Genomic DNA, 21,396 nt, shown 5'->3' on the forward strand with positions numbered 1-21,396 from the left:
TCTTCAGCATAGTGAGGTGTCTGGACAATGTCATTCTCCGACATGTGTGTCTGGACAGTGTCCTTCTCCAACATAGTGAGGTGTCTGGACATTGTCTTTCTCTGACATAGGAGATGTTTTGACAGCATTCTTCAGCATAGAGAGGTGTCTGGACAATGTCCTTCTCCATCATAGTGAGCTGCTTGGATTGTGTCCCTCTCCGACAAGTGTGTCTGGACAGTGTCCTTCTCCAACATAGTGAGCTGCTTGGATTGTGTCCCTCTCCGACATGTGTGTCTGAACAGTGTCCTTCTCCAACATAGTGAGGTGTCTGGACACTGTCTTTCTCCAACATAGTAAGGTGTTTGGACAGTGTCCTTCTCTGACATAGTGAGGTGTTTGGACAGTGTCCTTCCATGATATAGTGAGGTGCTTGAACAGTGGAGTGTTTATCTAACATAGGAGGTGTTTGGACAGCATTCTTCAGCATAGTGAGGTGTCTGGACAATGTCCTTCTCTGTCATAGTGAGCTATTTCAACAGTGTCCCTCTCTGACATAGTTATGTATGTCTGCACAGTGTCCTTCTCAAACATAGTGCAGTGTCTGGACACTGTCTTTCTCCGATATAGTGAGGAGTTTGGACAGTGTCCTTCTCCTACATAGTAAGGTGTTTGGATAGTGATCTTCTTTTATATAGCAAGGTGATTGAACAGTGGAGTGGATAGTGTCCTTCTCCTACATAGTAAAGTGTTTAAACAGTGTCCTTCTCCGACATAGTGAGGTGTTTGAACAGTGTCCTTCCAAGATATAGTGAGGTGATTGAACAGTGGAGTGAGATGTTTGGACAGTATCCTTTTCTGACATAGTGAGGTGTTTGGACAGTGTCCTTCTCCAACATATTAAGGTGTTTGGAAAGTGTCCTTCTCCAACATAGCGAGGTGTTTGGATAGTTTCCTTTCATGACATAGATGTGTGGACAGTGTCCTTCCCCGACATAGTGAGGTGTTTGGATAGTGTCCTTCTCCTACATATTAAGATGTTTGGACAGTGTCCTTCTGCAACATAGTGAGATGTTTGGAAAGTGTCCTCCTCCAACATAGTGAGGTGTTTGGATAGTTTTCTTCCATGACATAGTGAGGTGTTTGGACAGTGTCCTTCCCTGACATAGTGAGGGTTTGGACAGTGTCCTTCCCTGACATAGTGAGGTGTTTTGACAGTGTCCTTTTCCAACATAGTGAGGTGTTTTGACATTGTCCTTTTCCAACATAGTGAGGCGTTTGGACAGTGTCCTTCTCCAACATAGTGAGGCGTTTGGACAGTGTCCTTCTCCAACATAGTGAGGCGTTTGGACAGTGTCCTTCTCCAACATAGTGAGGAGTTTGGACAGTGTTCATCTATGACATAGTGAGGTGTTTGGACAGTGTCCTTCTCCAACATAGTGAGGAGTTTGGACAGTGTTCATCTGTGACATAGTGAGGTGTTTGCACAGTGTCCTTTTCTGACACATGAAGGTGTTTGCATCATATAAATTTTTCTCTTTGCCCTCTATTGATAACCACAAAATTCATTGCTTTCTCTCCTAATTTACACATTACTTTAATAGTGGTATTTATTTCCATTGTCCTGGGATATCATACAAAGGAAACACAATAGAGCATTCAGGCCAACAAGAATAAATCAATGTCCTTAGTAAAGGTTGCGCATTGAATCCTACAAGCAAGGAAATAAAAGCTATTTTAAGGTGACATATCCCTTGACTCATTTAGTACTAGCTGTTCATTGATGAGCATTCTACTGGATTTCCCAATAAAGTGTGCTCATCTTCTGACCTTCAGTTCATGCTGCAGGCAGTGTAAAGAGGTCAGGTCAATAGGCAATCAATGTCACATGGCTCTATTAAAGGAACAGTAAACTCAAAACCAAATGAATAGATACGGTTGAATAGGTACCATATCTGAGCAGAAAATGTAACATCTTACATTGTACATTAGTAACATTACCATTCTGTACAGCATATGATTACATTTTTTAATGTTAGGCACCATTTTAGGTTGCAAAGAGGCTAAAAGTGACAGTTGACATTTTACTGGAGTCAGCATGCATGTTCTGGATAGCGTAGTTCAAGCCAATAATACAATGGGCCTCATTTCTAAAATGTATATGGGATTGCTATCTGACCTGCTTCTTATATCTTAAATCTCCCCACAATCCCCCACTGGACCACCTTAATTTTATAAGGCTTTAGTTTTGATAAGTTCCTAAAACTGGTTTTATTTATGAACTTTTTGGTAAATTCTTCCACCTTACTTTTTATTTATGTTTGTGACCCTTCAATAGGTCTTTCCATTTTTTTCATCAGTTGTGTTGATCCAGAAGAGAAGAAAACAAAGCTGCCCATTCTGGCCACTGATGAAAACTGAAATGTCCTTACCTCAGTATACAGCTGGTTGCTTATGTACCTCCCATTCATCTCGCTGCAAGAAACATGGAATTTGCGTGCATACAACTCTGCCCGGGCTGCTGTGCGATAACTCACGCTACGCAGGATGTCCTCATAGACGGCCACATTTTGCACACCTGTACAGAGATTAATACAAGGAAATACCTAGAAGAGGGATAGTTGCAAAAGTGGAATCCAAAACATGATTTATAGAGCTGACCATATAGGAGCAGATCCAACTCCGACTGTTGAAAGTACAAAGGAGATATGTATTTCCTCATATAATAAGAGCCAACATGATTCAGAGGGTGGGTGGGGGTTTCTTGATTAGGGCTGTAAGGGTATAAAATATTTTACATCATAATCAAAATTTAATCATAAATTAAATTCATAAAATATTTTCCATGAATTTTTTTATTAAGTTTATGTTTACACCATTTTTAATAATGTAAGATATCCTGAAATTTTTATTATGATGTAAAATGTTTTTGTACATTTTAGCCCTGATGAAGGGGGCATGTTGAGGCTCCAAATTTGGCTATTATTATTTGAGGAAATAAAGATGTTGCAGTCTTCTTCTTTGTACAAAGTGCCCTCTCGTGGCTCTTTCATGTATTTGGAGCTGCCTGACCAAGAAAGTATGGTATACTACCTGTTATAGATCATTGGCACCAAAGGGAATTCAATATATTACTGGATCCAGTACCTCTCACTACTAAAACCTAACAGGGCTTTGAACCCTTCCCTATATCATCCAAAACTAAATAAAAAAAGTTTGGCTGTAGATCAACTTTAAATGTGAGTACATGAAGGCTCACCTACTTACTATAAGGCTCAAAAGAAAAAAATGTGATGGCTTCTCTTTTCTCCAGCAACATCTCTCTAAGGCAGCTGTTCTTAACCATGGTTCTGTACACCCCTAGGGTTCCTCCAGAGGTTGATGGGTTTTTTTTAACTTTTGGCTGATTAACCTCCAAGTTGATGGTCCCTACATAACTTCAGGTCAACGCCACTTGGCAGATCACGTTGCATGACACCAATGATATTTTTGGCTGTCTGACTGTGAGAGGGACATTTTTACAACTGGTCACCAATGGCTTTTTGACTGGGGTTACCCGAAAAGCCAAAATTATTTCTAGGGTTCCTCTAGAGCAGTGGTCGGCAAGCCGCGGCTCGCGAGCCACATGCGGCTCTTTACCCAGTCTAATGCGGCTCTTCTGTGTGCCGGGCGCCTGCTCCCCTCCCTCCTCTCGGTCGGCCGCTCCCCTGCCTCCTCTCGGTTGGCAGCCCCAAAAGTCCGCGCGGACCTTTTAATCCGGCTTGCGGATGTGGCTGTCAGGATGTGTGTAGGCGGGGCAGCGTGCCGAACGTGAGGGGAGGGGAGCTAGGCTCCTCTCACAGTCCGCCCTGAAGACCCGAACGGCGCGGGAAGACAGCGAGAGGAACGCAAAAGGTAAGTGAATTGACACGGGGGACTTGGCTTACTAGAAGGGGGGGGGGGGAATAGTACTGTGGGGGATGAAATACTATATGAGGGATGAATTACTTTATGAGGGATGAAATACTATATGGGGGGATGAAATACTATATGGGGGATGAATTACTATATCAGGGATGAATTACTATATGAGGGATGAAATACTATATGGGGGGATGAAATACTATATGGGGGGATGAAATACTATATGGGGGGATGAATTACTATATGAGGGATGAAATACTATATGGGGGGATGAAATACTATATGAGGGATGAAATACTATATGGGGGATGAATTACTATATGAGGGATGAATTACTGTATGAGGGATGAAATACTATATGGGGGGATGAAATACTATATGAGGGATGAAATACTATATGAGGGGATGAAATACTATATGGGGGGATGAAATACTATATGGGGGATGAAATACTATATGAGGGATGAAATACTATATGAGGGATGAAATACTATATGAGGGATGAATTACTATATGAGGGATGAATTACTATATGGGGGGATGAAATACTATATGGGGGGATGAAATACTATATGGGGGGATGAAATACTATATGAGGGATGAATTACTATATGAGGGATGAAATACTATATGGGGGGATGAAATACTATATGGGGGGATGAAATACTATATGAGGGATGAATTACTATATGGGGGGATGAAATACTATATGAGGGATGAATTACTATATGAGGGATGAAATACTATATGAGGGATGAAATACTATATGGGGGGATGAAATACTATATGAGGGATGAAATACTATATGGGGGGATGAAATACTATATGAGGGATGAAATACTATATGAGGGATGAATTACTATATGGGGGATGAAATACTATATGAGGGATGAAATACTATATGGGGGATGAAATACTATATGGGGGATGAAATACTATACGGGGGATGAAATACTATACGGGGGATGAAATACTATACGAGGGATGAAATACTATACGGGGGATGAATTGCTATGGGGGATGAATTACTATATGGGGGATGAATTACTATGGGGGATGAATTACTATATGGAGGATGAATTACTATATGGGGGATGAATTACTATATGGGGGATGAATTACTATGGGGGATGAATTACACTATGGGGGATGAATTACACTATGGGGGATGAATTACACTATGGGGGATGAATTACTATATGGGGGATGAATTACTATGGGGGATGAATTACTATATGGGAGATGTATTTTCAGTTTTAAAAATGTGGCTCTCAAAATAAATTTCAATCATGGTTTTGGCGAGATTTGGCTCAGTTGAAAAAAAAGGTTGCCCACCACTGCTCTAGAGCAGTGGTCGGCAAGCCGCGGCTCGCGAGCCACATGCGGCTCTTTACCCAGTCTAATGCGGCTCTTCTGTGTGCCGGGCGCCTGCTCCCCTCCCTCCTCTCGGTCGGCCGCTCCCCTGCCTCCTCTCGGTTGGCAGCCCCAAAAGTCCGCGCGGACCTTTTAATCCGGCTTGCGGATGTGGCTGTCAGGATGTGTGTAGGCGGGGCAGCGTGCCGAACGTGAGGGGAGGGGAGCTAGGCTCCTCTCACAGTCCGCCCTGAAGACCCGAACGGCGCGGGAAGACAGCGAGAGGAACGCAAAAGGTAAGTGAATTGACACGGGGGACTTGGCTTACTAGAAGGGGGGGGGGAATAGTACTGTGGGGGATGAAATACTATATGAGGGATGAATTACTTTATGAGGGATGAAATACTATATGGGGGGATGAAATACTATATGGGGGATGAATTACTATATCAGGGATGAATTACTATATGAGGGATGAAATACTATATGGGGGGATGAAATACTATATGGGGGGATGAAATACTATATGGGGGGATGAATTACTATATGAGGGATGAAATACTATATGGGGGGATGAAATACTATATGAGGGATGAAATACTATATGGGGGATGAATTACTATATGAGGGATGAATTACTGTATGAGGGATGAAATACTATATGGGGGGATGAAATACTATATGAGGGATGAAATACTATATGAGGGGATGAAATACTATATGGGGGGATGAAATACTATATGGGGGATGAAATACTATATGAGGGATGAAATACTATATGAGGGATGAAATACTATATGAGGGATGAATTACTATATGAGGGATGAATTACTATATGGGGGGATGAAATACTATATGGGGGGATGAAATACTATATGGGGGGATGAAATACTATATGAGGGATGAATTACTATATGAGGGATGAAATACTATATGGGGGGATGAAATACTATATGGGGGGATGAAATACTATATGAGGGATGAATTACTATATGGGGGGATGAAATACTATATGAGGGATGAATTACTATATGAGGGATGAAATACTATATGAGGGATGAAATACTATATGGGGGGATGAAATACTATATGAGGGATGAAATACTATATGGGGGGATGAAATACTATATGAGGGATGAAATACTATATGAGGGATGAATTACTATATGGGGGATGAAATACTATATGAGGGATGAAATACTATATGGGGGATGAAATACTATATGGGGGATGAAATACTATACGGGGGATGAAATACTATACGGGGGATGAAATACTATACGAGGGATGAAATACTATACGGGGGATGAATTGCTATGGGGGATGAATTACTATATGGGGGATGAATTACTATGGGGGATGAATTACTATATGGAGGATGAATTACTATATGGGGGATGAATTACTATATGGGGGATGAATTACTATGGGGGATGAATTACACTATGGGGGATGAATTACACTATGGGGGATGAATTACACTATGGGGGATGAATTACTATATGGGGGATGAATTACTATGGGGGATGAATTACTATATGGGAGATGTATTTTCAGTTTTAAAAATGTGGCTCTCAAAATAAATTTCAATCATGGTTTTGGCGAGATTTGGCTCAGTTGAAAAAAAAGGTTGCCCACCACTGCTCTAGAGTAAAAGGGTTGACAAAGGCTGCTCTAAGAAATCCGCACTTGTCAGTGTAGTGGCAGCTTTACAGATCTGTGATGCTTATCTGAGCATAGAAAATGGTTAAGTGGTAACAAAACTTTCAGGTGCAAGTGCTGGTGAAGTTCTTAATGGAAGGTGCGAAAGGATTTTTAGCACAAAGTCAAATTTCCAGGTCTCGGAGGACTAAATTTGGGTCCTTGAAATACAGAAGAAAAATAATATGGAATAGAAATGAGGTCACCATCTCAGGGCCTCATAGCTGCCAATTGGACTGTTGTGGCTATAGTTGAATAGCCACATGGCCCATTAACAGCTAATTGGTAAGGCCAGAATTTAAAGTATGAATCTAGAGCATAAATACTACTTTCCTACACATAAATGACACAGTGAATCACTAGTCCATCATGGAGGAAGCTGTAAGCTCCAATGTACACAGGTTCCTCATTGGTCTGCCTTGGAGATAGTAGCATGGAGGCAAAGACAGTCTAGGAGAAGCAGGAATGTCTTGGAGATATACGTCAGTAAAACTCATCACCTGTGATACGAAGGCTACGGGAATTGTTCTCGGTCTCAAGGCCACGCTGCCATGCAGAAGAGACATCCAGAGACAAGCTCTCATACTCCTGGTTTAGGTCCTCTCCCACTACACCAATCTCACACCGCTCAATGGAACACTCTATTCCATCTGGAGACTGTACATCTAAGGGAGACATTAAGAATGGTCAGATTCAGTCATTTATTAAAACAGCATAATATGTAATAAACTCAAATTTCAATTTGTCCAGATATGTATGTAGATATATTTAGGCTAACAGTTATTTGATCAAAATAAATCCACTTAAATTTGCTACAGTTGATCAACTTGGCAAAGTTGAAACCAATCAAGAGCTGACTAAATAGATCTAATAGAGGGTCTTTTTTTAATATATGTTCATTAGAATTTTCTTAAAGTTTAGTAAGACAGAGGGATATACAAATAACAATGAAGTCATAGCCACATCCTTCGTATCTCGAGAGGGAGTGGCTCTCAGATTAGTTTTGGTGGAAGGGGCGGGGGGGGGGTGGGTTCTTCTATACAAGCAAAAGATTTATTAAAATATATAAGAAACTGTATTGGGAATGAGTTTTTGTTGGTGTCATTGTTTCATTGGGTCCATATTTTGGTCAAGATTATTGCTCTGTGGGGGACTATTTTTTAAATACTTCTAAGAGGATGGCATGATGCAGGCAATAGACCATCCATACTCAACACAAGTTCCTTGGAACACTAGGGTTCCTTCAGAGGCTGCTAGGGGTTCCTTGAGCTTTGACTGATTGACCCCCCTCTCCTCCAATAGTGCCTTCATAGTTGCAGGGTCAACTCGACTTGGTAAAGTCAGCAACATGGCCCCAATTTGCTGTTTAGCTGTCTGTGAGGGTGGCATTCTTCCTACTGATCACCAGTGTAAGGGGCATTTTTCTCATTGACCCCAGATGACTTGGTTTTAGTAAGTGTTCCCGGACACCTAAAAATTATTTTAGGTGTTACTTTGGGGTAAAAAGGTTGAGAAAGACTGCAATAGATTATACAACAGAAAGGGAACAGGCCCCTGTTTAACCTGAGGTTGTTCATAACCAAAAAGGAAGGTAGTTAGGTATGACAGTGGGGAAGGATGGACAGAAGGTAGTCTAAAAGCCTTAATTTAGAGGTAATGCTACCCATCGATGGTTCCAGGTGCACCCCAACTTGTAGGAGTCAATTGGGTCGATTTACTAAAACCAGAGAGTGCAAAATCTGGTGCAGCTCTGCATAATTTTTTTTTTTTTGACAAAGCTTAATTGACCAAGTGAAAGTTAGAAGCTGATTTGCTACCATGCATAGCTGCACCCAATTTTTCACTCTCCAGTTTTAGTAATTCAACCCCAATATTTGCATTGGTAAATACTTCCAGGCTTCTTGAAATGTATTTAGATTATCATGTATTCTACATTGTATTTATTTGCATCAAATGAGGGGTCCTTAGTTTTCTATTAGCATAGTAGCATTGAATAATGGATTAAATGAGCATATCTATATTTGTGTGTCCACAATAAATGGTTAAAGACCATCCCAGTCCCCCCAATCTGCAAATGTAGGTGTATGAATAGCCACAATTTAGCCTAAATATTTTCTTTCTGCTTTGGATAGAGTAGGGATAAGTTCAAACTTCTGTCAGTTTATTTTCTGATGTCCGATTAGTAAGATTTCACGTTGCTTCTTGTCTTGGAGATGCAATAGGAAGTAAAAGGAAAACTACATAGTGAGGGGAATTCCCATCCTAGAGTTGTCACCAGAACAGATATTCCCAGTGGAAACATTTAATCAAATTCTTTCCTGGTAAAAGGCCTTCGGCACTGTTGAATTGCCCTTCCTATGGAAAATACTTCGTAAAATGGGTTTTCCCCTAGTTTTTATTGAATGGCTGAAGGTACTCTACCTCTCCCCTACCGCCTCTGTTAGGTTGGGAGGCGGGTTATCAGCTTCATTTGGTTTGCACAGAGGTACTCGGCAGGGTTGCCCTCCCTCTCCAGCTCTTTTCACCACAGCTATCGCACCGGTGGCGGAGGCCCTTCACACATCAAGGGGCTTCGGATTGGCTGGCTGGAGGAGAGGGCAGCTCTATATGCCGATGACCTCTTGCTCTTTCTGAATGATGCAGGCCCATCGTTACAGGGTGCCCTTCAGGTCCTCAACTCTTTCTCTGCTGTCACAGGACTAAAAGTGAACTGGACTAAATCATTGTTGTTCTCAATTGACCCAGGAGCCCCCCCCTGATACGCCCCTACAGTGGGTTGATCAATTCAGATATCTGGGGGTCATTATCTCTCATCAGGCTTCAGAATTTATTTCCCTTAATCTTCTACCTATTCTCCAGGATGTCAGGTTGAGTCTAAAGGCTTGGGAGACTCAGCCTTTGTCCCTGCTAGGACGAGTTAATTAGTTAAAAATGAAAGTGATCCCTAAGTTTCTATATTTATTTAGGCACTCCCCACAATGGATACCTAAGTCCTTTTTTGTGAAACATAACCAACTAATTTCTTCCTTCCTTTGGGGACCTCAAAATCCTAGATATAAATTGTCTACATTGATGCATCGTGTTACTCGGGGGGGGGGGGGGGGGGGGGGGGTTATCCCTATCTGACTGCCACAAATATTTTTTAGCTTCCCAATTGGTGACAGCGCCCTATTGGTTAAACCCAGACACCTCCAATTCTTCCACGCTCCTAGTGGCAGCAGTGGTCCACTCTCTGGAAGCTCTTACATTTTTTCTATTTAGAGGTCCTTAAGCACCATATCCCCTCACTCCCTCTATGTTTACCACCTTGCGAGCCTGGAGAGTGGGATAGGTCTGTGAGAACTCACCAAATGCACCTTTGTGGCTCAATCCCTTTCTGTCCCACCTATACTCCCTCTCAGAACCACAAGTATGGCCCAAGTACAACATAAAAAATTATCTCCCAAATTGCCCCTCAACAGACATTAAACCTTTTGTCTCAATTATCCTCCACTTACAATGTTCCTGCTAGCTATGTCTTTTGTTATATGCAGCTCTCCCATGCCTTTTGAGCCCAATTTCCTCAATCCTCACTTGTGGCTGTCCAGCCTAATTTGGAACGTGTACTCCGTATGGAGTGTGATCTCCCTACCTCCTCGGAGGGACTTTGGGACCGTTTGCTGAGAGATGTACCGGACCTGGATAGAGATGATTGGGATGACATCTGGGATTTCCCTTTCCATAACATGATCTCTTTACGAGATCAGCTCATACAATTTAAGGTGGTACACAGAGCCTAGTTTACACCCTCTAGACTCCATAAAATGAATTTTGCCTGTTCTCCAGAATGCTGGAGATGTGGTTTTTCTCCAGGAGATTTTTCCAATATATTTTGGACCTGTCCTGTGATAGCGGGGTTTTGGGAGGAGGTACTTACCCTGACTAAAATAACTATGAGACAACACACACCCACCTTAATACAAAACCCAATTAAGTCGTTTCACAATCCTTCCCCTGAAGTACCAACATAAAATATATAAAACAAACTTAAAATAAATAAACCCAAATAAACCCTGACTAACCGAGTCACATCTGTTCCATTGCAACCGTCCATCAGTGTTTGCCTACTGGGGGTAGTGGAAAATGTATTTCCAACAGCTGCAGAACGCACCCTAGTTGCCTACTTCTTCTTTATGCCAGAAAGGCCATAGCGCTAAATTGTAAAAAACAGCCCCCCCCCCCTCTCCCACTGGAAGAATCTGGTGAATAACAACCTGCCCCTATATAAAGACACCTACGTAAATAAAGGCTGCCCTAGGAAGTAGTGATAGGGTTTGGAGCAAATGTCTGGCGCAGGCTTCTTCCACCTCCGAAATGTCATGAACTGGCTCTGGATGAACTCTTGGTGGATCTTTGGGACCTCCAGATCTATGGCAGAATCCTCTCATTATTGTAAATCTTGTTTACATGCTTGGTTATGCACTCTATGCCGCACCTTACTGGATTTTTGGTGTTTCCCTCATTACGCTGCACTGCAGTGTTTTATGATGTAACATTACCTCTGCAAGGGACATCACTTTATAGTTTTGTATGCACGTATTGTGTTTTTTGTTGTCTGTGACAATCTTAATACACAGATTTCTAAAAAAAAAAAATGCTTTTCTGGTGAGAATCATAGCATTTTGGATTTCCCATCACTTTCTGTCTGTCAATGGCCACCAGGACACAAAGAGATGGCGAATCTACCCAGCAAGACCACAATAAAAAAATTGGAAAAAATCTAACTCTTCCCTACTCCATCCAAAGATTAAAATTAAAATTTGGCCACACATACATTTTTATACCAGATTGGGAAATGGTTGCAGATCTTTGGATGCGCTTTGACCTTTGTAGACCTCTCCAGCAAAGTAGTCCTGGGGGGGAGGTAGGGTTATCAATCCTCCATGATGGCTTTTCCAGAATTATTGTTGTTGTTTCCATGAGATCATTTACTACACAATTCATCCATGGCATTCAGTTTGAAGAGGATGCAAGCCCAGCGCTGCTTGCATGGTTGTTGTCTGCCTGTGTAAACTGGCTAATTAACATGATCCCATTCCGCTAGAAGACAAGGGGGAAGGCATGTCTCTCCTCTGAATCAATCATGTCTATCTTTGTGCAACAGCATGAGAAAGAGTCTAAAGTTTCTGCTCTTGCATAAGGCTTGCCAATATCTGGCTGAAACTAATATGAAATATTCACATGTGCCCCATATTTACAAATTGAAAACATTTTTTGTGACAGAAGAGACCCCTTACCTGCTCTCGGTGCTCTTTCAAGCTTATTTGGCGTTAATGAATGAGATACAGTGCAAGTAATCCTCAAATCTGGGAATATTGGAACCCCAAGTGTCCCTTGGAAGTCGGATATGGGGTGTGCAGACCGAGGGGACCCCGTTAGTTGGACCTGTGGGGCATCTGGCTGTAGAACCACAAGGTAGCCGTCTAGATCTGGTACTGAGAGACATCCTTCGTCACTGACACACCTGAAGAACCAGACACATCGCTATTCACCAACAAAACTGGTAAAAGATCAATCATTCCTGGTGTAACCTAAGTAAATACAAAGCCATCACTGATGCATCCTGTTTCCTTAAATGTCTAAAGTTTGGAAACAAATCTGGATATTTCGTTCAAGTTTGCCATTTTGGCTAAATGTATTGGAGTCAAGTGGTGTTTTAAAGCTGAAGTTTTAGGTATGGAAATTTTTACAAAGTTACATTGGTCTGGCTTAGTCCATTGTAAGAATATACTGTATGCACCATAACTGTGGGATCTCCGTGGAAGCTGGAAATCAATGTAGTAGGCACTGCCAGTGATCTCCACTAGCTTTGGGTCCTGCGCCGATCGCCTACCTTGAGGCTTACTGAACACAAAAGTTCTCTCACTTGGCACGGGCACCATTCAGAGAACATTTTCCATTTTTTCAATGGATGCAAAGTGTTCTCTAATCGGATAAGGTGGAAATTGTGACATTACCCCCCCATCCTTTCCACCTTGTCCAAACAAAGAATGCTTCGTATTCGCTGAAGGAATGTAAAGTGTTCCCTGATTGGCTTCTGTGCCGAACGAGCAACAGTGTTCACGCACTTTAGGGTAGCTGCTTGACACAGGACCTGTTACTCTGCGTAACATCATCTTTTCTATTATACCAAAGTATTGGGTTTTGTATTGTGGTTTTCCAGGTTCTCCAGGTTCCAGGTTCTCCTTTGATCAGCAGTACAGGTGTGTGAACTGAGCCAGCACACAAATGGAAGGAGTGTGGGATTGATCAAGTCTGGAAAGCAGCAAATAATATGTATATAACACTGCAGGAAAGCATGTTTTGCTGAAAATTAACTAGCATTCCCAAAGTTATGAAGGCATGATGACCACTTGCAGTTACGGCTGTTCCATGTGAGCTGATTTGGCTGACTGCAGTCTATTGCTCCTGGATACTCCAACAGATCATCACTCCCAGAGCAATTGCTATTTTTGCTGATTTGTCACCAATGATGGGACACTATTCCCCCCACTGATACCAATGATGGGACACTATTCCTCCCACTGATGCCAATGATGGGGCACTATTCCTCCCACTGATGCCAATGATGGGGCACTATTCCTCCCACTGATGCCAATGATGGGGCACTATTCCTCCCACTGATGCCAATGATGGGGCACTATTCCTCCCACTGACGTCAATGATGGGGCCCTATTCCTCCCACTGACACCAATGATGGGGCACTATTCCTCCCACTGACGCCAATGAAGGGGCACTATTCCTCCCACTGACGCCAATGAAGGGGCACTATTCCTCCCACTGACACCAATGAAGGGGCACTATTCCTCCCACTGATACCAATGATGGGGCACTATTCCTCCCACTGATACCAATGATGGGGCACTATTCCTCCCACTGACGCCAATGAAGGGGCACTATTCCTCCCACTGACGCTAATGATGGGGCACTATTCCTCCCACTGAGGCCAATAATGGGGCACTATTCCTCCCACTGAGGCCAATGATGGGGCACTATCCCTCCCACTGAGGCCAATGATGGGGCACTATCCCTCCCACTGAGGCCAATGATGGGGCACTATCCCTCCCACTGAGGCCAATGATGGGGCACTATCCCTCCCACTGAGGCCAATGATGGGGCACTATCCCTCCCACTGAGGCCAATGATGGGGCACTATCCCTCCCACTGACGCCAATGATGGGGCACTATCCCTCCCACTGACGCCAATGATGGGGCACTATCCCTCCCACTGACGCCAATGATGGGGCACTATTCCTCCCACTGACACCAATGATGGGGCACTATTCCTCCCACTGATACCAATGATGGGGCACTATTCCTCCCACTGACACCAATGATGGGGCACTATTCCTCCCACTGACACCAATGATGGGGCACTATTCCTCCCACTGATACCAATGATGGGGCACTATCCCTCCCACTGAGGCCAATGATGGGGCACTATCCCTCCCACTGAGGCCAATAATGAGAAACTATTCCCCCCCTAATAGCATGTTCTACTCCCGCTGGTCACAATCCGGCTTCCTAAAGTTTGAAGGACAGTGAACTGGCCCTTTTGTTTAGAAAGTTTGGAGACTCCTGGTCTAGGGCCTGTACTAAAAAATATATAATGTTTGGAAGTTCTAAGTAATTTTCTAGCAAAACAATACAGAAGAGGCCTTGTCTTCAATTGGATATAAAAGTATCCAAGGTACATCAATGTAAATATGTAAAAAGAGCCACACCTACACTTCAGCTTTAACGCCCAACTCCAGGATTAGATTCCTCCACACTCATTTGGGGTACCCTTGGCAAATGATACACCTACCCTTTTTCCAAGTGCCTTTGGTCAGGACAGTGACGCCATGAGGGAGATTTACTAAAACTGGAGCACTCTGAATCTAGTGCAGCTGGTCATGGTAGCCAATCAGTGTGTCACTTCAGCTTGTTTAGTTATGTTTTAGCAATACAAACTGGAAGCTGATTGGTTTTTTTTGCAGAGCTGCACCAGATTTCACACTCTCCAGTTTTAGTAAATCAGCCCCCCATATATCAGGACCTGGATCACCTGCTGGTGGCACTCTCGTTCCCTGGGTTCAAATAAATGAACGCCCAAGCGCTTGATGCTTTGGCATTCTTTTCTGCCAAAACACTACTGCTCCTGAATGTTTTGGCATTTGCTTGTTTTCCTGCTAATTAAAAAACCTGTGCATGTGCATGGACGCACAGGCTAACATTGAGAGGCATTTAGAGGCAGGAAAAAATCCCTAGATGCCTCTAGAGATGGTGTTTAAAACTCCCAGTGTGCATGAGGCCTAATTGTTGAGTCTGCAGGGGACAGCCAGAGCATTTTTTTCTTCTAATTTTGAGGGGCTGTGTTTTTTACAAGAGCTGACATGGTGGTGTCTTTTATCTTTAAGTGACATGCTGACAGGAGGAGAGAACAGAGTGAAAGATAGATGTAAGTGTTACTGGACTACAGCAGAGAAAATATTTGCCCGGGGATGGGCTTTACATTTTTTAAAACTCTTTTTTAAAGTCTTTCAAGGTGCATATTGATCAGTTCATCCACTTATCCATCCATCCACCCATCCATATCTGTCTGTCCATTCATCCATCCACCCATCCATCACCCACCTATCTATCCATCCATTCACACATCCATCCACCCACCCATCTATTCATCCAGACATCCATCCACCCACCTCTCCATCCATCCACCTCTGTAGGGGTGTTAGCACGACATCCTGCATTGACTAATGTGCTAATGTGGCGATTATGTGACAACTATAATGTAAGTTATATTATTCCAATTTCAACAATAATGAAATATAATTGGTTACTATGGAAACTGTTGGTTGCTGTTTAAGAAAATGTTTTAAAGAAAGAGCGGACTTTCCTACAAAGTGCAATTATTATTTTTTTCTAACAGAGCCGACTCACCCCCGTTCGCAGATACATACATTACTTACCAAGATCTGTCTTCTCACCTTGGCCACACATGTGCAGTAGAGCCTCATAGACTTCTATTAGCTCCTCTACCTCCATCTGCTGCGAGTAATGAGCCCCATAGACTTCTATGGGGCTCTATATTGCACAGACGTGGCCAGAACTTGTGGACTCCTCAAAGGCTGTGGACATTGGACCTCTGTTGGGAGGGAGGGAAGCAAAAAGAATATGTGCACTTGGTATGAAAGTGTACTTATTCTTTAAAGATAAAACATATTAAAGGCTAATTCCACCTAAAATTGATTTTTGTTTTTATGTCAGATGCTGAAGAATGAACCTGCCATTACTGACACCCAGGTGAGACCTTTCAGTTCCCGGCTCTACATACCTTCCACAGCTCATCCAAGGAAGTTCTACTTTCCTGGTTAGGCGCTTGTAGTGGTGATTTGTTTGTGTCTTTGGGCAGGGAGTATTGTAGAAGTGGCATGCTGCATGTGAGGAAGAGGAACACTTTTGGCTTTAATTTTATAAAGGAAAGGGGCTGTTGATTTTTGAAGAGAAGTTGCACTTTGCAAGGAATTTTCCCACAGAGCTTAACAAATGTGGTGAAATTTCACTTTGCAAAGAATACCCAATTATGAGCAAGGAAAATAAAAAAAAACGATTGGATGATGGAAATCAGAATTGCTTGACCTCATTCACTAAGCTATGGGGAACATTCCCTGGCAAAGTGAATGGTCTATTTGCCTTTAATAAATCAATCCCAATGGCTCTTCCTTTTTTTTTTTTTTCCATCAAAGCCTTCTGACTTACTGGAGAAACAACAAAGACTTCTGACTGACATCAGTTAAATGGCATAGGCAAGAACCAGAGATACATAATATTTGGAGAGGTATGGCCAATGACCCCTGGATGGCATCAGGCAGCACATGGTACACCTACCTGACAGAGGTCTGCAGTTTAAGGGGTCGAACGCCCGGTGTTGGAAACTGTAGAGAGTTGAGGTATTCAACGTGTTGCAGAGCTCGGCTGAAGGAGGCTGCGTCATCCCCTTCCAAGGACAGCTGGGACTGAGCGGGGTTCACGTGAACCTGAGAGCAAAGGTCAAAGACATCACACAATCAACATGTGCAGCTCAGAGGCACTCCAAGGCAAAAGTTGCCAAAAGTGTAAAGAGAACCCTACATGGCAAGTTAGCACCATTCTGCTATTCACAATTTGTGACCGTATAGACTATAGTGGTTTCTCAACCAGAGTTCCTCCAGAGGTTTCTAGGGGTTCCTTGAGCAATTTCTGCTTCTCAGATAAGTTCCCAAGGACACCATTGATCCTGTTAGCTATCGGTAAGAAAGGTAATTCTTCCCAATGACCACAAGTGTAAGGAACATTCTTCCCAATGACCATCACACCAATGTCTCAGGAGTTGTAGAGGTGGTCATTTCCAGCAGAGGTTCCCTAAGACCGGAATGTTATTTCAAGGGTTCCTCTGTCTTGAAAAGGTTGAGAAAGTCTGCTGTAGAGTTTGGTCACAAGAGTGGCACTGGTAACCGAGTTTAAATGAAATGTTAACCAAGGAAAAGGACATATGGCGCTTCCAAGTTCTGGCACATCGTGTTACTGACTACCTCACAATTCTGTTACCTTCATTCCTTTCCCCAGACTGTCAAAGTCGGTGTACTGCAGACCCTCCTTACAGGAATAGAGGCATTCTATCACTTCCCGAGAATCCACAGGACCCAACCGAAGGGACAGACCGGAAATGTAACCACGCAGGAACCGGCCAACAGAAGTACCTGGAACAACAAATGCAAAAGTTTAAAATAGGAGTTTTAGCAGGATAACGGAGAGGGTAAGAGAGTACGGAGGGAAGGAAAGGACAAAAGAGCACAGAAGAGAAGGGAAGGGTAGGAGAGCACAGGGAAAGAAGAGAAGAGGACAGAAGGGTGGAGAGAAGAGGACAGAGGAGAATAGAGAACAGGAGAGCATGGAGAATAGAGGAGAGGGCAAGAGAGCACAGAGGAGAAGAAAGGAAAGAGCGGGAGAACACAGAGGGAGGAGAGAAGAGGACATAAGAGCAGAGAGGAGAGGAGAAGACAGGATAGGAGAGGAAAGGAGGAAGGAAAGGATAGCACAGAGGAGAAGAGAAGATAGGAAAGGAGAGGAGAAAAGAGGAGAGGGCAAGAAAGAAAAAAGGATAGAAATGACAAAAGAGCACAGAAGAGAAGAAAGGAAATGGCAGGAGACCACAGAGGGAGGAGAGAAGACGGCAGAAGGGTGGAGAGGAGATGACAGGGATGAAGAGAGGAAACCACAGAGCAGAGGAGAATAGAGAACAGGAGAGCATGGAGAGGAGAGGGCAAGAGATCACAGAGGAGAGGAGATGACAGGGAAGAAGAGAGGAAAGCACAGAGAAGAGGAGAGCAGAGAGGAGAAGAGAGATAGGAGAACATGGAGAGGAGAGAAATGGAGAGGAGAGGGCAAGAGAGCACAGAGGGGATGAGAGGGCAAGAATGCACCAAAGAGAAAAAAAGGAAAGGGCAGGAGACCACAGAGGTAGGAGAGGAGAGGAATGGAGAGGAGAGGACAACAGAGCATACAGGAAATGAAAGGATAAAAGAGCACAGAAGAGAAGAAAGGAAGGGCCAAGAGAACACAGAGGGAGGAGAGAAGAGTGTAAAGGAGCAGAGAGAAGAGGACAGGAGAGCAGAGACGGGAGGAGAGTACAGGAGAGAACACGGGAGAGGGGAAATAGAAAAGAAGATAGGACAGTTGAACACAGAGAAGAAGAGATCACAGAGAAGACAAAAGAACATAGAGGAGAGAACAAGAGAGAACAGAAGAAAAAACAAGAGAAGGCAGGAGAATGGAGAGGTGAGGACATGAGAGCAGAGAGGAGAGGGCAGGAGAGTGGAGAAGTGAGGACATGAGAGTGGAGAGGTGAGGACAGGAGAGCAGAGAGGAGAGGGCAGGAGAGTGGAGAGGTGAGGACATGAGAGGACAGGAGAGTGGAGAGGTGAGGACATGAGAGGACAGGAGAATGGAGACGTAAGGACAGGAGAGCAGAGAGGAGAGGGCAGGAGAGTGGAGAGGTGAGGACATGAGAGCAGAGAGGAGAGGGCAGGAGAGTGGAGAGGTGAGGATATGAGAGGAGAGGGCAGGAGAGTGGAGAGGTGAGGACATGAGGGCAGGAGAGTGGAGAGGTGAGGACATGAGAGGAGAGGGCAGGAGAGTGGAGAGGTGAGGACATGAGGGCAGGAGAGTGGAGAGGTGAGGACATGAGGGCAGGAGAGTAGAGAGGTGAGGACATGAGAGGAGAGGGCAGGAGAGTGGAGAGGTGAGGACATGAGAGGAGAGGGCAGGAGAGTGGAGAGGTGAGGACATGAGAGGAGAGGGCAGGAGAGTGGAGAGGTGAGGACATGAGAGGAGAGTGGAGAGGTGAGGACATGAGAGGAGAGGGCAGGAGACTGGAGAGGTGAGGACATGAGAGGAGAGTGGAGAGGTGAGGACATGAGAGCAGAGTGGAGAGGTGAGGACATGAGAGGAGAGGGCAGGAGAGTGGAGAGGTGAGGACATGAGAGGAGAGTGGAGAGGTGAGGACATGAGAGCAGAGAGGAGAGGGCAGGAGAGTGGAGAGGTGAGGACATGAGAGGAGAGGGCTGGAGAGTGGAGAGGTGAGGACATGAGAGGAGAGGGCAGGAGAGTGGAGAGGTGAGGACATGAGAGCAGAGAGGAGAGGTGAGGACATGAGAGGAGAGGGCAGGAGAGTGGAGAGGTGAGGACATGAGAGGAGAGGGAAGGAGAGTGGAGAGGTGAGGACATGAGAGTAGAGAGGAGAGGGCAGGAGAGTGGAGAGGTGAGGATATGAGTGGAGAGGGCAGGAGAGTGGAGAGGTGAGGACATGAGAGGAGAGGGCAGGAGAGTGGAGAGGTGAGGACATGAGTGGAGAGGTGAGGACGTGAGTGGAGAGGGCAGGAGAGTGGAGAGGTGAGGAGAGGAGAGGGCAGGAGAGTGGAGAGGTGAGGACATGAGAGGACAGGAGAGTGGAGAGGTGAGGACATGAGGGCAGGAGAGTGGAGAGGTGAGGACATGAGGGCAGGAGAGTGGAGAGGTGAGGACATGAGGGCAGGAGAGTGGAGAGGTGAGGACATGAGAGCAGAGAGGAGAGGGCAGGAGAGTACAAAGGAGAACATATTATATATTACTTTTATAATTGTCTCATCAACCAGGCATATACAACAGACAGAACAGAGACAAGGTACCTGGGGCTCTTGACACTTCATTGTCATTCACTTTCACCGAAAACTTCTCATCTGTTGAAAAAAAACACAATTTGTGTTGTTTTGACATTTTACCTCTTTTTCAGAAATTTTAATCTGTTTTCATCTTCTCTTTCCATCATTGTCCTCCCTCTTTGAGGCCTGTAGTACAGGATGTTAGAAAGCTGTGCATTCATTTATGTTCTAATCTGTGATTTAATAGTGTTTTAATGTGTTTTAATTAGCTTATATCCTTTAGGGGCTTTTTCACACAGGTGGCGGGGAGCAGTAAAAACTGGGGACCCTGGCCGCCCGCAGAAATTCTAACATTACAGGCCGCGGCCACAATGCTTTTTATTTTTAAACTCGACCTGCAGAGTTTGACAGATGACACCGCCTGAGCCAAACATTTGGGTTCGTGGTTGCGGTGGGATTTTCAATATGTTAAGGAAGTCTCCCTTCAATTGTTATTAATGTGTTCTCTACACCCCTCCTTCCTCCACAGCCATCCGACAACGCAGCTAGCAAGGAGAAGGTTGCTTTGACAAACAGTACTTTTCTACAAGCACTTGCCTGAGACAATTGTTTCAGAAAAATGTAGAGGAAGGGGGCTTGTTGACTAACATTTTCCAGGCAAGTGGACAAGTGCTTGGAGACTCAGAAATATGCTGTTTACCATAGGAGCCGGCTCCTTGCTAGATATGTTGTCAGGCGGCCGTGAGGGATGAGGGGTGCAGTGGGTGACCTCACAAGTAGAATTAGAAAGCACATAGGAAGATGGGACTATGCACTACATGATCTTCATCCCCGGGAGAACAGAATACACTGGTAACAATGGAAGTGAGACTTCTTCTTTAGAAGGAAATTGGCAAAGACAACAAATTCAAAGCCATTCTCTGTTCCTTATCTGTCTTAAAGCAGAACGACACTTCAAGTGAGCACCACAAACCAAAAACGCTACTTAACCACTTCCAGTCTGGACGCTTTCCCCCCCTTCCAGTCCGGACGCTTTCCCCCCCTTCCAGTCCGGACACTTTCCCCCCCTTCCAGTCCGGACGCTTTCCCCCCCTTCCAGTCCGGACGCTTTCCCCCCCTTCCAGTCCAGACACTTTCCCCCCCTTCCAGTCCAGACACTTTCCCCCCCTTCCAGTCCGGACGCTTTCCCCCCCTTCCAGTCCAGACACTTTCCCCCCCTTCCAGTCCAGACACTTTCCCCCCCTTCCAGTCCGGACACTTT

At 44.3% G+C, this 21,396-nt stretch overlaps 1 protein-coding gene across 2 annotated transcripts in view; it reads right to left on the reverse strand.

Moving 5' to 3' along the window:
- Positions 1-21,396, reverse strand: part of CLSTN3 (calsyntenin 3) — a 120,289-nt gene that overhangs the window by 13,184 nt on the left and 85,709 nt on the right. For both annotated transcript variants that reach the window (XM_089662938.1, XM_089662939.1), the window contains exons 11-16: positions 20,159-20,213; positions 17,545-17,692; positions 16,846-16,994; positions 12,213-12,439; positions 7,437-7,601; positions 2,412-2,557 (exon numbers count right to left, since the gene is read on the reverse strand). In XM_089662938.1, coding sequence (XP_089519064.1) covers positions 2,412-2,557; positions 7,437-7,601; positions 12,213-12,439; positions 16,846-16,994; positions 17,545-17,692; positions 20,159-20,213 — 890 coding nt within the window. The remainder of the gene's footprint in view (positions 1-2,411; positions 2,558-7,436; positions 7,602-12,212; positions 12,440-16,845; positions 16,995-17,544; positions 17,693-20,158; positions 20,214-21,396) is intronic.

Source organism: Staurois parvus, unplaced genomic scaffold, assembly GCF_062004578.1.
Source record: "Staurois parvus isolate SC_StPar_1 unplaced genomic scaffold, SC_StPar_1.0 ptg001590l, whole genome shotgun sequence".
Taxonomy (NCBI): Eukaryota; Metazoa; Chordata; class Amphibia; order Anura; family Ranidae; genus Staurois; species Staurois parvus.